At 39.7% G+C, this 12,970-nt stretch overlaps 2 protein-coding genes across 6 annotated transcripts in view; one reads left to right on the top strand and one right to left on the bottom strand.

Annotated features, from left to right (window-relative positions):
- The window catches only part of GPR146 (G protein-coupled receptor 146), a 46,523-nt gene extending 40,646 nt beyond the window's left edge, over positions 1–5,877 (top strand). For 2 of the 4 annotated variants that reach the window (XM_014869982.2, XM_088174344.1), the window contains one exon: positions 3,930–5,877. In XM_014869982.2, coding sequence (XP_014725468.1) covers positions 3,975–4,979 — 1,005 coding nt within the window. In that variant the 5' untranslated portion in view covers positions 3,930–3,974 and the 3' untranslated portion in view covers positions 4,980–5,877. Of the gene's footprint in view, positions 1–1,198; positions 1,385–1,774; positions 1,798–3,929 lie in introns of those variants that run through there. The other 2 variants (XM_014869991.2, XM_088174345.1) reach the window with 2 other exon arrangements.
- CHLSN (cholesin) overlaps positions 1–12,970 on the bottom strand; it is a 121,016-nt gene that overhangs the window by 72,067 nt on the left and 35,979 nt on the right. The window lies entirely within an intron of this gene.

Genomic DNA, 12,970 nt, shown 5'->3' with positions numbered 1-12,970 from the left:
TGTCTGTGGACTATGTATCAGACAGGAACAGGGGAATTTTCTGCTATTTGGGAGCTGCAGTGGTTTTACAATATTGTCATGAATCTTTAAATACAAGCTGTGGTCAGATAGAGTAACTCGAGACAAACTGGATGACCATTTTTAGACTTCACAGAATACTCTGAGTTGGAAGGGACCCACCAGGATCTAGTCCAAGTGTTAAGCAAATGGCCCACATGGAGATCAAACCCACAACGTTGGTGTTATTAGCATCGTGCTCTAAACAACTGAGCTAATCTCAGGTTTCGTGTTTTTCCGGTATTTATTTCATATATACCTGCTTGTTTTTTCAGTAAGGGATGCTACACTGGTGTTTATTTGCTATGGAATAAAGCTGCAGAATTTCTAAATATAAGACAGATTACTTTGAAAAGGCAGCTCTCTGTTCTGGTTGGTGATATCAGTGGGAAACATACTTCAAAGGTAGTAACTTTTCATTAGTCTGAGGAGTTTCCATATAAACAACGGAACAACCACTGTACAAAATTCATTATGGGATAAATTATCAATCTGCAGTTCAAAAGCTCTTTCAAGAAGTGATCTATTTTAAAGTTGTGGAAAATACAAACATTCCACATCCATTAAGTGAACAAGTGGCATGCAAAGTGACATGCAAATATCCTTCAGATTAATCAACTTTTTAAAAAAGGAAGCAGAATGGAACTCGTAACACCGTCACAAAATGAGGGTTATGTTGTAACACCTTTTCACAACACCAAAACGATCTCCAAATTCAAAGTAAACGCTCAGAAACTTTTCTTCCTACCTTGTTTTACAAGCTGGTTTATGTTTGCCAGCACCACAAGCACCTGTGCACTTTGTAGTTCAGGAATTTTTAAATACTGATTGTTCAGTATATATAGCCTATGAAAATGAAACCTCTAAGCTACATATTCTCATCCCGAGTTAAAAATAAAACCCACGCTCCTGAGCGAAGGCTGTTGGCTGCACTTGCAGGGAATGGCCCGGGCTCTGCAGCGTCCCCAGCTCCGATGACAAAACCATAACAAACCTGCACGCCCATGGATTTTAAACAGCAAATCCGAAACCCAGGGACTACAAAGCAAGCTGGATCCAACAGCTTCCAGCACAACCTCTCACTTCTTGAAACTGGCTGTAAACAGGGGAAGGGAGGGGCCAGGCGCCTGCCAAGCCAAGCAGAAACTTGTGAGTGAGTAACTTAGAGAGGCAAAACAAGTGCAGCGCAGGCAGCGGCTCCCAGCGCGGAGCCGGGCGCCGGCCGGGCCAGCACCATGAGCCCCGGCAGAGCCACAGAGCCGGGGCCTGGCGGCCAGCTCGGTGCCCCGGGAGGGCGGCTCGGGGCAGCGGCACACGGCGATTGAAGGTGAGGGGCGCGGGGCCGGGGGAGCTGCGGGCGGGCAGGGGCAGTGCCCAGCGCCATCCCGGGCTGAGAGCGGCAGCATGAGGGCAGCGCTGGGAGCCGGGCGCCGTAAACAACAGCGGGCTGCTGCAGCCTGCGCTTATGCCACAGAGGCGGCGGTGAGCGGGCTGGAAGGGGCAGCGGGGATCGCTGGGTTCCCAGCGGTGACCCGGCCGAGGCAGGGCTGCCTTGGCAGTGACAAAAGGCACGGCCGGGTGCGAAGGGCGGAGCGGGGCCTGCCTGCGCTGCGCCCGCCGAGCACGGGGGATGCCGGCTTCAGCCGCAAAAATGCCTCACCTGGGAACGCCAGAGTCATCGACAAGGTTTCCCGAGGAAATGTTTTTAATTTGGGGGTTTCTTTTTTGCTCATTTCAGAGGTAAATATCGTCATTTTCCTGAGATTGCTATTTAACACAATGAATCGCCTGCCATTTCTATCATTAAAAGAGAATTGTAGTGTTTAACCGCACTTAGAGGACGTAAAGAAAAAATAAGGGCAATGACTAAATTCACTTGTGAAATCAGACATTCCCCTGCTCTGTAAAATACAAAGCCTGGTGGCAAAGAGTGTTGATCTTCTGAGACAATATACAGGCAAGTTATTCAGTGGCTGATGTAATTCAGTCTGGAGTAATCAAAGCTACATGCTTAAGGATAAACCTACATAATGGAATTACGTGATTGTATCCATGCCTGTGCTTAGTCACCTTTGCACTCACCAGAATGCATATATTTGCAATATCTAGTTCCAGTCTGCTGCTTTGCTTGAATCGAGTCATAAGAGTTCAATGAGATGTAGTTTTGGTTCCCTTCAGCTGTGAAAGAAACGGCTTTTCTTTTCCTTTCTTAAAAACCTAAAACAACAGATGCTTCCTAAAAACAAACAGGGTTGTTTTCGGTGCTCGAAAATAGAATGAGGATGGAAAGACAAAATAAAGATATGATACAGTCCACTCATACACAACAGTATAGCTGATGAACTGATGTGAGAAAAATGAACCAAAAAAGTCAAGTTTTCCCACAGCTGAAAAGAACCTTTGAAAACAGTAGAACTTCTGGTGCTGCCACAGAAGCCACTTCTCTGAGGAAATCCAGCATAGGCCAGTGGAATAAAAATTTGCTTGCCCAGCTAAAATTACGGTATTTTTTGCCTGATTTCTGGCTCAGCTTATGTTATTTAGAGGAAAAACGCACACAAAACAACTGCAGTGGGAAATAGAACATGGAAATTGACCCAGTTTGGGGACAAATTTGTACTATGGCTGACGAGTCAAAGGATTAGCACCAGGGAGATGCAGTCACGTACCCGTTTGCTCCCAGACCCCACACGGTATAATTTAGCCATCTGGTTCATGGAGAATAGCATGTTGTCTAGTAGCATTCATTTTCATTGCACAATGTTTATTGTGGATTGATTAAATCTTGCTCTCCCTCTGGAAAGAATCCAGGTACGTGTACTTACACTTTGCTATAGGTGCTGACAGAGGAGCACACAAAACCACGGGAGTGTGTGACAGGCAGGGTACGTGACAGGGAAATCACCTGCTGCACCAGCTCTGCACTGACCCTGCAGTGGGCTGCCATGAATAACAGCGATGGTTTTAAGGCTGTGCCTGTTCAGAGTTGTACTCAAAGCAGAGATTATTTCTTGTTTCTGCATTTTGGAAAGCGACTTTACATGACTGCTTTGAAGTTCACTTGGTTTCAGTTAAAATGCTATCTCTACTGACGATAAAGCAAAGATGGGTGGACCTCAAGTGCTGATAGTAGCATACTTTTTAAAGAATTCGAGCTATTTTGAGAGGAAATGATAGCTGATTCTTGCCTTTTTGGAAAGTCAGGCTGCCCTGATATTAGGTTCCCTGGACTACAGAGGTCCATTGTTTTTTTGAAACCAAATGGTTATAAGGGTGGAAGTCTGAATACAAACTGACCTATTTTTAAAAAACACCAAAACCAACCCCCCCACCTCATTTCCCACTGTCCTCTAGTCTTTTGTCAGTTTTATCAGTGATCCAGTACACATTCACCATACTGCCTTGAGTGTGCCTCCTAAGAAACTATTTTTTTAAGGTAAAGCTTATTTAAGATGTTAGGAGATCTCTATTTTCCACCGTACTGTGAAGATTTGTGCTTCAGTTTATATCCTTTCACTCTTCAGTACTCTCATACCCTTATGTATTTTTAGCTATATACAAGGTACTGTTTGACAATTTTCAAAAAATTGCATCCATATTCATATAAACATCAGTACATAACGATAGTTTACAATTTACTTCTGTTGTGTCCTGTATCAACTAATTCACCACTAGTTTAATTTCAGTCAAAAACTGCAGAACATGTATCAGTCTAATGAAATTTTGAATAACGGTTTACTTTCTTCTGTACTAACAACGTCAATTATGTGATGCATATAATCTTAAAGTTCAAAATGTTTTCTTCACAGTATTTTGCATTTCACTTAAGATGTAATATTTTAACAATGTTTTCACTATTTCTCTCTCTACAGAAAAGCTGGTAACCAGCAAAGGAAGACACAAAAGCTAAAATCACTATGTGGAGCTGTGAAGCCTTAATCAACAGTACTGAGAACAGTGAGGACCAGCGTCTCTGCCATGACTTCGACCTTGTGCTTTCCATTTTTTCCCTTCTCTACCTCATTATATGTTTCCCAATTGGCCTTTGTTACAATGGCCTGCTGGTCCTAGTTAACCTCTACAACAAAGCTACTATGACTATGCCAGATGTTTACTTTGTCAACATTGCCATTGCCGGTCTCATCATCAACACTCTGGCACCAATGTACCTGCTGGGTCTTGCCAATACCAAATGGGCCATCTGGAATTCCAACAACGAAGTTTATATTACCTTCCTTATTTTATTCAACGTCTCATCGTTAGTTACCATGTACTCTACCACACTGCTCAGTCTGGACTACTACATCGAACGTGCCCTGCCCAGGACTTACATGTCCAGTGTGTACAACACCAAACACGTGTGCGGGTTCATTTGGGGCGGTGCCATGCTCACCAGCTTTTCATCTCTCCTGTTCTACGTCTGCAACCACGTGTCCACCAAAATAATCGAGTGTTCCAAGATGCAGAACCAGGAGGCAGCAGATGCCATCATGGTGTTTATCGGGTACGTCGTGCCCGCCATCGCTGTTCTGTACGCGCTGACGCTGATCCTGCGGATACGCAAGGAGGCCACGCCGCTGGATCAGGACACTGGGCGCCTGGATCCATCAGTGCACAGGCTTCTGATTGCCACAGTCTGCACACAGTTCACCCTGTGGACACCCTATTATGTTATTCTCTTGGTAAGCACGTTTACCAACCTACGAGGAAGAATTCCGGATGTAAATTCCATTCAAATACTACACTTTGCCACGATTTTGTCAAAATTCCTGGCTTTCTCCAGCAGCTTTGTCATGCCTCTGCTCTACAGATACATTAACAAAAACTTTCCCAACAAATTACGACGTTTGCTTAAAAAGATACACTGTGGGAACCAAGGGTGTTCTCACGAGCGCACAGTTGTACAGCAGGTCATGACATAGGTGTGACACAACCCCTGGTGCTCTGTGCCTGCAGCACTGGGTGCTCAGTGCTGGGACTGTGACGCTGCTGTGTTGGCACTCAGAGACATTTGAGAGTCCCAACCAAGAGGCTGGAAGCAGCTTCCATTGCAGTTGAATGCAACAGTCTTAATTTTCCAGTAGTTGTTTGCTGAAGTGGTGTGAGGCTCTGGCTATGTGCTGCATGACCTGTGACATCAGATAGCTTCAGTGCACTGAACTGGTGACAAAGGACAAACTCTGTTTTCATGGCTCTGATCTTCCTGTCTGAAGAAATCACTAGGCAGTTTATTGAAGTCTTGACTGAAGACACAGCACCTTGTATCTTGTATAGAAAAAGGTATTACCTTGTTTTCTGTACTAAGAAGTGATAGTGCTATCCTTGATGAAGTAAATAGCATATTTCAATGAAGATTATATAGATGATCTTTACTGAAGATCATATTACTCAATTATACATGTCCAAATAGTAAATGTTAATTATAAATTAAATTATTTAATTTCTTTCTCCATCACTGAATCCTCTCTAAAAGAAGCCTAATTTACTTTTTTCAGAAATTATTTTCTCACACAAACTAACCTGTTTTAACGTTTATGGTAAACTGATTTTTCTTTTAGCTGCAACAAATAACAAAAATGTGTTTTAATTTTCCAGTGCTTTGTCTGTATCCTAAAACATTTCAGGAATTCAAAAATATTTATTAACTAATTCTGATGGAACTTAGAGATGTTTGTTCCACATGCTAAAATGAAGGACACAGTGGTTTACAAAGTTAAATCAGAATTTAACTAGTAAAGATTGTCTGGCTAAGTGTTATGGTCCACATATGTTCATGTAACAAGAGTAATTATCTTTAAAAATAAATATGTTTATGATTAACATTTTGTATTTTCAAGGGATGTGTTTGCAACAAATAAATTAAACTCTCTTTAATCTGTGACATCACCAGAGGTTTGGAAACCTGTAAAATTCCTCAATACAGGAATCCCAGTCAGCAACAGCTCTTTGCTTACCTCTCAAAAAAGCCTTCCATTGGGATTCTTGGATACATAGTAAAGTCTAGTTTCACAGTAGGGAAGAAGAAATCCAATCCAATCTAAGTTTTACTGATTATATGAAATATGTGAGAAACACAGAAATGCTGCAGGAAGCACATAAACAGTTACAACAAACTACAGAGCACTGACACAAAAACTACCTGTTCTTGTGCTGCTGTTGCATTAATGGCAGGAGGGGACAGGAGGGGGGCACAAGTGAAGCTGATATTCTCCCACTGCTGTGGGGCCACAGGAACACTTTTGTCACTTGATACATGCTACAGCATCATTTTATTGTTTAATCCATCACAGCACAATTCAGATTCCACATGACATCGAAAAAAAAGTGACTTTTCAGCCTTCTGGTATAGAAAAAGAACATGAAACAAGACCAGAACTGAACCTTTCCCATTGCTTAGAGCACAATCTTGTCTGATAACTGGTCCTGTCAGCAGAGACACATACTAAAATTCTATGTGAAAAGCAGGTGAGGAACAGATCTTTCAGATCTTTCCCCATCAAGCAATTTCTTCCCATAGTCATACATGCTTATCTACTTTACATACAAGCATCTCGTGGAAGACTTCCCATTAATCTTTACTTTTTTAAAGAGATTTTCATATTTTACTGAATATTTTTAACCCTTGAAGCCTACAGAGTAAATAATCTATTTTTGTGGTGTTTTAGCCTGTTGATGAGAACCTTGATAAGGACTGAAACTGTTCCTTATTGCTGTGTCCAGCTCACACAGTCATTTACAGTGCCTCTGTGCTGACATACATGATACTGGCTGCTTTCTTGGTTCTGCCCACCTTGAGAGATTTTCTGTGAATTTCTACACATCTTGAGCATTCAAGCTTGCTTCCACACAGAAGTGCTTAGAAACAAAATCTTTCCTTACAGCTGTCAAGCAGACTCCTTCTTCCCATCTGAGGAAAATTAGGTTTCTTAATGACCACGTTAAATCTCTCACGTAGAATCTGTTAAAGAAATTCTGTGCCATTATGCAGGAGGAGTTCCAGCAGGGAGGAACTGGCTTATCTGGTGTGAATAGAGGCTTTCAGAACTGGGACACTGCCAGAACTGTGTGGCTGAGAAGGCAACTTTAAGTGCAATTTCAATTTCCATGTTGCTTCCTTACTTCCATTTTTTCCTTCTCTTAAGACATCTTATTTTCTGTCTCTAAAAGAACTGTTGCCTTTGTTTCTGTTCCTTTCTCTGTGTGTTAAATTCTCAGTTTCAGATCGTGGTTCTTGTATCATTTCTCTTTATTGTTTTTCACTTCTCTGCACAATTTATTTAACTTTCATTTCTCTCCCATCCCTGCTTGTCTTGCACACCTGGTACCATTCAGTACTCATGTTTACTTCATCACACTGACTCCTTTATGATGGTCTAAATCTTACTCAGTGATCCGACATTACAAACAAATTTAGGTAGTAAAATGGCAGCTGCTATTTAAGAGATGTAAAAAGACAGATTTTTATGGAATTTACCTGTGGGGTATCCAATCTGATTTTTTCCTAATCTTTTTTACTGCAACAGAGCTGCGGATGTTTGTCTGTATCCTTGATAAACACTAAATGTGATGGCAATCATAGATACAACAACTTGGGTAATTTAATGACCAAGACTGCTATCCACTCAACCTCTTTGACCAGTTAATTTGATGTATTAGTTCCCTCAAAGAAACTGTGCTGTGGATCTGCCTGGCTGCTGTTTTTCTAAGGAAATTCTGAACTTAACTGCAGCACCCTCACCTGGTATCTCTTAAAAAGCAGTATCCCAAAAAGAGAGAGTTTTGCAGTATTTCTGTAAAGAAAAGTAGAGAAGCAAGTGAATAAAATACTTAAGGAAATACAAGGCATCATAAATTAGGAAGAACTTTTATGGACAAATACACAAAGTTCTCAAGAATGGGGCCTTTACATTTCAAATACCTGAAGGGTTCTGGTGATTGTAAATAGGGGCTTATCTATTACACATTTAAATAGATATGAATAAAATACTGTATATATGCAAGATAAAAATCAGCCTACTGATGTAAAAAGAATCTGTAAAGAGTTTATTAAATTATTTCTAAAAGTGTATCATTTAAATGTAAACCTCTGAACAGGAAGGTGTACTGTATGCTTCTGTATGTATATAATGTGTACTAGAAAATAAGCACTAGTTAAGTGCCATTATTAACAGCATTATTTTCTCACAAAATTAAATTTAATATTTGAATTGATCTATGGCTTAAGCCCTCTTGCTGAACCGCTAATTAATTCAAATCAATGAACTAACAAAAATGTCATGCTCTGCTTCTGAGTTATTAAAACAGCTAGCTCAAGACAGGTCCTTGCTGACCAACTTAATAGAGGTCCTAGTTTCAAAAGTTTACATTTCAGAATCAAATTTTGGTGGTCTCTGAAGATTTAATTTCAGTTAATGAAAGAAGGTGATCAGCCACTAGAAAATTCCTGGTTCTGTTACAATGAAGAGATGTGGACTACAATATCATGTCAGAAATGGACTTTCTGGAAAGCTCCATAAGGAAGTATTGACTCATGATACATTCTCAATAAAAAGTGTTCAAGTGTATGTGGTCAATAAAATGTGTGATTCTTTTTTCTTTCTTTCTTGATAAAAACCTCTTGTAGACAAAGTTAAACCTGTGTGGCTTCACTAAATCAAAACATAACAAATTGCACGACTTGGATGTCAAATATCCAGGCCTTAATTTGACACTATTAAAATCTCATTATTCATCAGCATGAAGCTGGCTGGGAATGAAAGCTAAAAGGTACATACCTTGCCTGACTTTTCAGCATAAAGAATCCTGCAATTAATGAGGCAGAGTAACACTGCACCTGGAGATCAATGCAAACACTGGCCACATCCTGACAACTTCCTTTCCTTTGTGCTGCCCACAATCAGCTTCCTGCAGAAATTCTCTTGGTTCTCAGAACAACATAATAAAATAACCCACACCTCTGGCATCCCAAAGAAAACACAGCTTTTAAGAATCTAAGATACTTAATAACACATTCATTGCAGTAACCTCTGCACGTAACCAGAAGATTACTCCCCATGGATCAGTTCGTTTACCCTACATAGACGAAAATATTTTCTTAGCTATACTTCCAAAATTATTCATTTATTCCCTTTTGGTGAAGTGTAGGAAGACAGCAAGTAACAGCAAACTCTATTTAAAATTATTATTGATAAACTCATAAAAAACTCTCAATCCAAGGCACTTCTAAGTTGTAAGTCTCATTCAGAAATAAATGAAAATGGCAACTGTCAGAGTGGAAGTTGCAATATTACACCATTTACTCAAAGCCTAGCATCTGACAGGATGCCTTTACTTCCACACAGTGTTTTAAAGGGTGTTTTCTTTAATTGGAGAGCCAGCACCTCTGAACAAGTACAGAGCAGTGATTTTCTGATCCTTCTTTCCACAGAGCTTTTGGATGCAACCAACAAAAGGGCTGTTTCTCAGCTGGATTAGTAAAAGTCCTCACATACAACAGACTGGATCTTACATGAGAACAGAATTAGTTAATAAGCAGCAAGTCCACAAGTCCAGAGGTTGGAGAACAACTACATAAATGAAAGTAAAAAGGGTTGATCAGGTACAAAGTCAAGATGTTTACACCAGTACAAACCAGGCTGACATGGCACCTGACTCTGCCATTATCTGTCAATATACAGACGTCACAGAAATCAACCACATTCTCTGAGTATTCACAGAAAATACTCACTCAACTACTATATAAGAATAGGCCCCAAGGTTGTGAAGAAAATATAATCCTGCTACCACAAACCTCAGAAAGAAGTAACACCTTTTTTTTTCCTTGTTTAAGATTCAATTAAATCGCTTTTGTGCTGTGGGTATGTGCATCAGTAATGCCCCATTTATCACTGCTTAATAAAAATGAAAGCAGCCCAGTGTCTAGGCTGGAGACCTCGTGAGCTTCACTGCAGGAGCACAGAACTGGTAAGACCCAAGAAAAGCAGAACCTGCTCAAGTGCCACTCTCAGTTCCACTGTTTGCTGAGGACTCAGAGAGGAATCGATTCTTGCCTAAGTTTCTGCAGCTGTGAAGTGCTCAAGGCACTGATGAATCCTAAACATCTGCTCCTAGATTAATTTATGTAGTCTCTTAATAAGCAAAATCTTGTGTATTTCTTGAGTGTCTTGTGCAATACTTGGAAGTGAAAGGAATCTAGTGGTACAAACCCAGCTGTGCAGACTGCCATGGCAACAAATCTGAAGTATGAAATGTTTCCGCTGTTGAATTCCTTACGTTTTCCATTATATATCAAAACACTTTGACATATGCTGACTACATTCAGGAGACCAGAGGATCTATTATTTCCTTTGTCACCCCTCTTTCTTCCCACCAAGTCCTTCCCTTACCTGGAAATTCCATGTGATTTCCTAATATTCCTTCCTTCTAAAGAACTGGCACTTTTAATTACATCCGCAAGAATATTCACAGTCTGCAGCAGGCAGAATTTCCATATTATTACAAATCATGGCAGTAAAAGATCTTAAAACACAGGCTTCTCATCAAAGTATTTATAAATTAAGTATAGAAACATATTTTTAAAAACCCTTTCTATCATAAGTTCTTTAAAGCAAGGTTTATAACCAGAAGTGAATCCATTTTACCCAGTTTTAAAAGTACTTGCATGCTTTTTTCACTTTTCTTAAATACATTATCCCAGAGGTGCTGCCACTGGCACTGATGGGCTCAGCCTTGGCCAGTGGCAGGTCCACCTTGGGGTCTGCTGGAATTGGATCTATTGGACATGAAGAAGTTTCTGGCAGCTTCTCACAGAAGCCACCCCTGTAATCCCTCCCTACCTCTGCTATCCAAACCTTACCATGCAAGCCCAGTACAATTACTGATTACAAAGTGAACTGAAAAGCCTAATTTTATCCCCCCAAAATTTGCAGATTTAAGGTAAAATTTATCTTGAAATCGGTAGAATTTCTGCACTGTTCCTTATCTCCAAAACCTTTAAAAGATCGTTTTGAAATGAATTCTGGCATTGGTTTATCAAAGCTGCTTCAGAAACTCCATCTGGTGGTCACTGGCAGAATGCTCTTGCAGTTCCCATAAGCAGTAAGATCAGCAAAATTAGTTAGATTTAAATTAATCTTTAGGGGGGCAAAGAAAAAAAATCAGTTCCAGTTTCTGGTTAAACACAGATTTGTACAGCTGGTCCTGCCTGCAGGCAGTGAGGGCATTGCTACAAGTATTTAGAGGAAACAAAATTAACTTCAGCTTGTACAACCAACTGCTGCTGTGAGGGAGAGGCAGGTAAGAGACAATTCTGTAAACAAATCTCAGCAATGGTTAATTTTGGTTTTGAACCTAATAGAAGGATAATTAACCAGGCTACTAGGTCTGACTATTCACAAAGAAGAAATAATTATTAAAAAGTACGTTTCTTGTATTGTTTCATGAAACATCTGTTACTAGTCATTGTGGTTGACAAGATGCTCGAAGACCAAAGGAAGTGCCATTCCCATTCAGCTCCAGAGTATTGTAATTCTTTCTAATTAAGTATGGTTTCACTAGTTCACAGTGAAATAGATTTCTTACTTAATTAAGAGAGAAGTCTGAAATTTTTCAGGTCCAGCCTATGTGCAGTTAAATAACTATTTTAGCACCTGCAGTGCTATGCAGAGACCAAGTCTCTTATTAAAATTTGCTATTAGAAAAGCTTTTTCCCACCCTTTAGTAGAATATTATTTTGAAATACAGGCAATTTTTGAGCTCTTGTAGCTGAGTTACACAGATGATTTACCTGTACTGAGGAATTTATTTTGTGATTGATAGAAACATTACTGTATAGTAAAAATAATAAAATACTGTTTTATAAAACAACTTACATTACAAACAGTGCTCAAATAAGCCAATAATAAAACCACTAATACTGAACTACAGGCAAGGAACCCTGAGATGTGAAGGCAGCAATCACACAGCACTAAGCATGGCTGTTCTAGGAAAAAAGGAAGAAATGTTGATTTGCAAGCAGCCTCTGAGGTGCAGGTAATCATTAATAACCAGTGCTTATGGATAAACATTGCCAGCCTGGGATTCTTAACCCCATCCAAGCAGAGAAAGACTATCAGATTTTACAATTTCACATAGCTCCATGTACCTTATAAATATGCATAAGCATCTGAATTTCATTTTTAAAACCACACTTTAAAAACCCTCCCTAAACCAAACATGCAGGGAATAGAATACAATAAAGCCATGTGAGGTTTTTTTGTCCTAAAATGAATTCATAAATAAAATTCCTTCCAAACTAGCAATTCGTGGTTCTCTCTACAACTTCCCTCATGTTTTGGGGTTTGGGTTTTTTTTTTGGAGGAGGGGTGTCCTTTTTAATGCCAAACGCCGAATGTTTGACAATGTTTTAATCAAGGACACAAATTTGCTTGCTGTCAAATAAAGTAAGACTAAACATATATAAAATTAGCAGCACTGCCTTTCACAAGAACAATTTTACAGTGTGACTGGCAACTGTTCATCAATGTAACAAAAGCCTTAGAACAGATCCTCCTCTCAAAAATTAGGGTTTCTTTTTTCCCCCAAGAATTTTGAGGTATTGCATTAATATAAGTGGCTTTAATGTCTTAAAACGCCACAAAGAAAAGCTTCCAATATTTAAGCTCAACCAAACAGAGTCAAAGCAATCTCTGACTAACACAGTGGCTTATATCCCACACTCAAGTTATTTTTTTCTTACACGACAACAATAGAGGAAAAATTAAGGTGGAAATACGTAGCAGTTAAAGAAAAACATCTTTGAAACAAAATTGCAGTGTATTGCAGGATTCAAAATTCCAGTAACAAGGCAACTGCTTTTCATCATAACACAATGAGGTATAGGCAATAACAGTCATTTAATATTCCAAAACAATCC

This window comes from Sturnus vulgaris, chromosome 16, assembly GCF_052056855.1.
Source record: "Sturnus vulgaris isolate bStuVul1 chromosome 16, bStuVul1.hap1, whole genome shotgun sequence".
Lineage (NCBI taxonomy): Eukaryota > Metazoa > Chordata > Aves > Passeriformes > Sturnidae > Sturnus > Sturnus vulgaris.
Note: the sequence above shows the minus strand (reverse complement) of the source record. Positions and strands in the feature narration are given on the sequence as shown.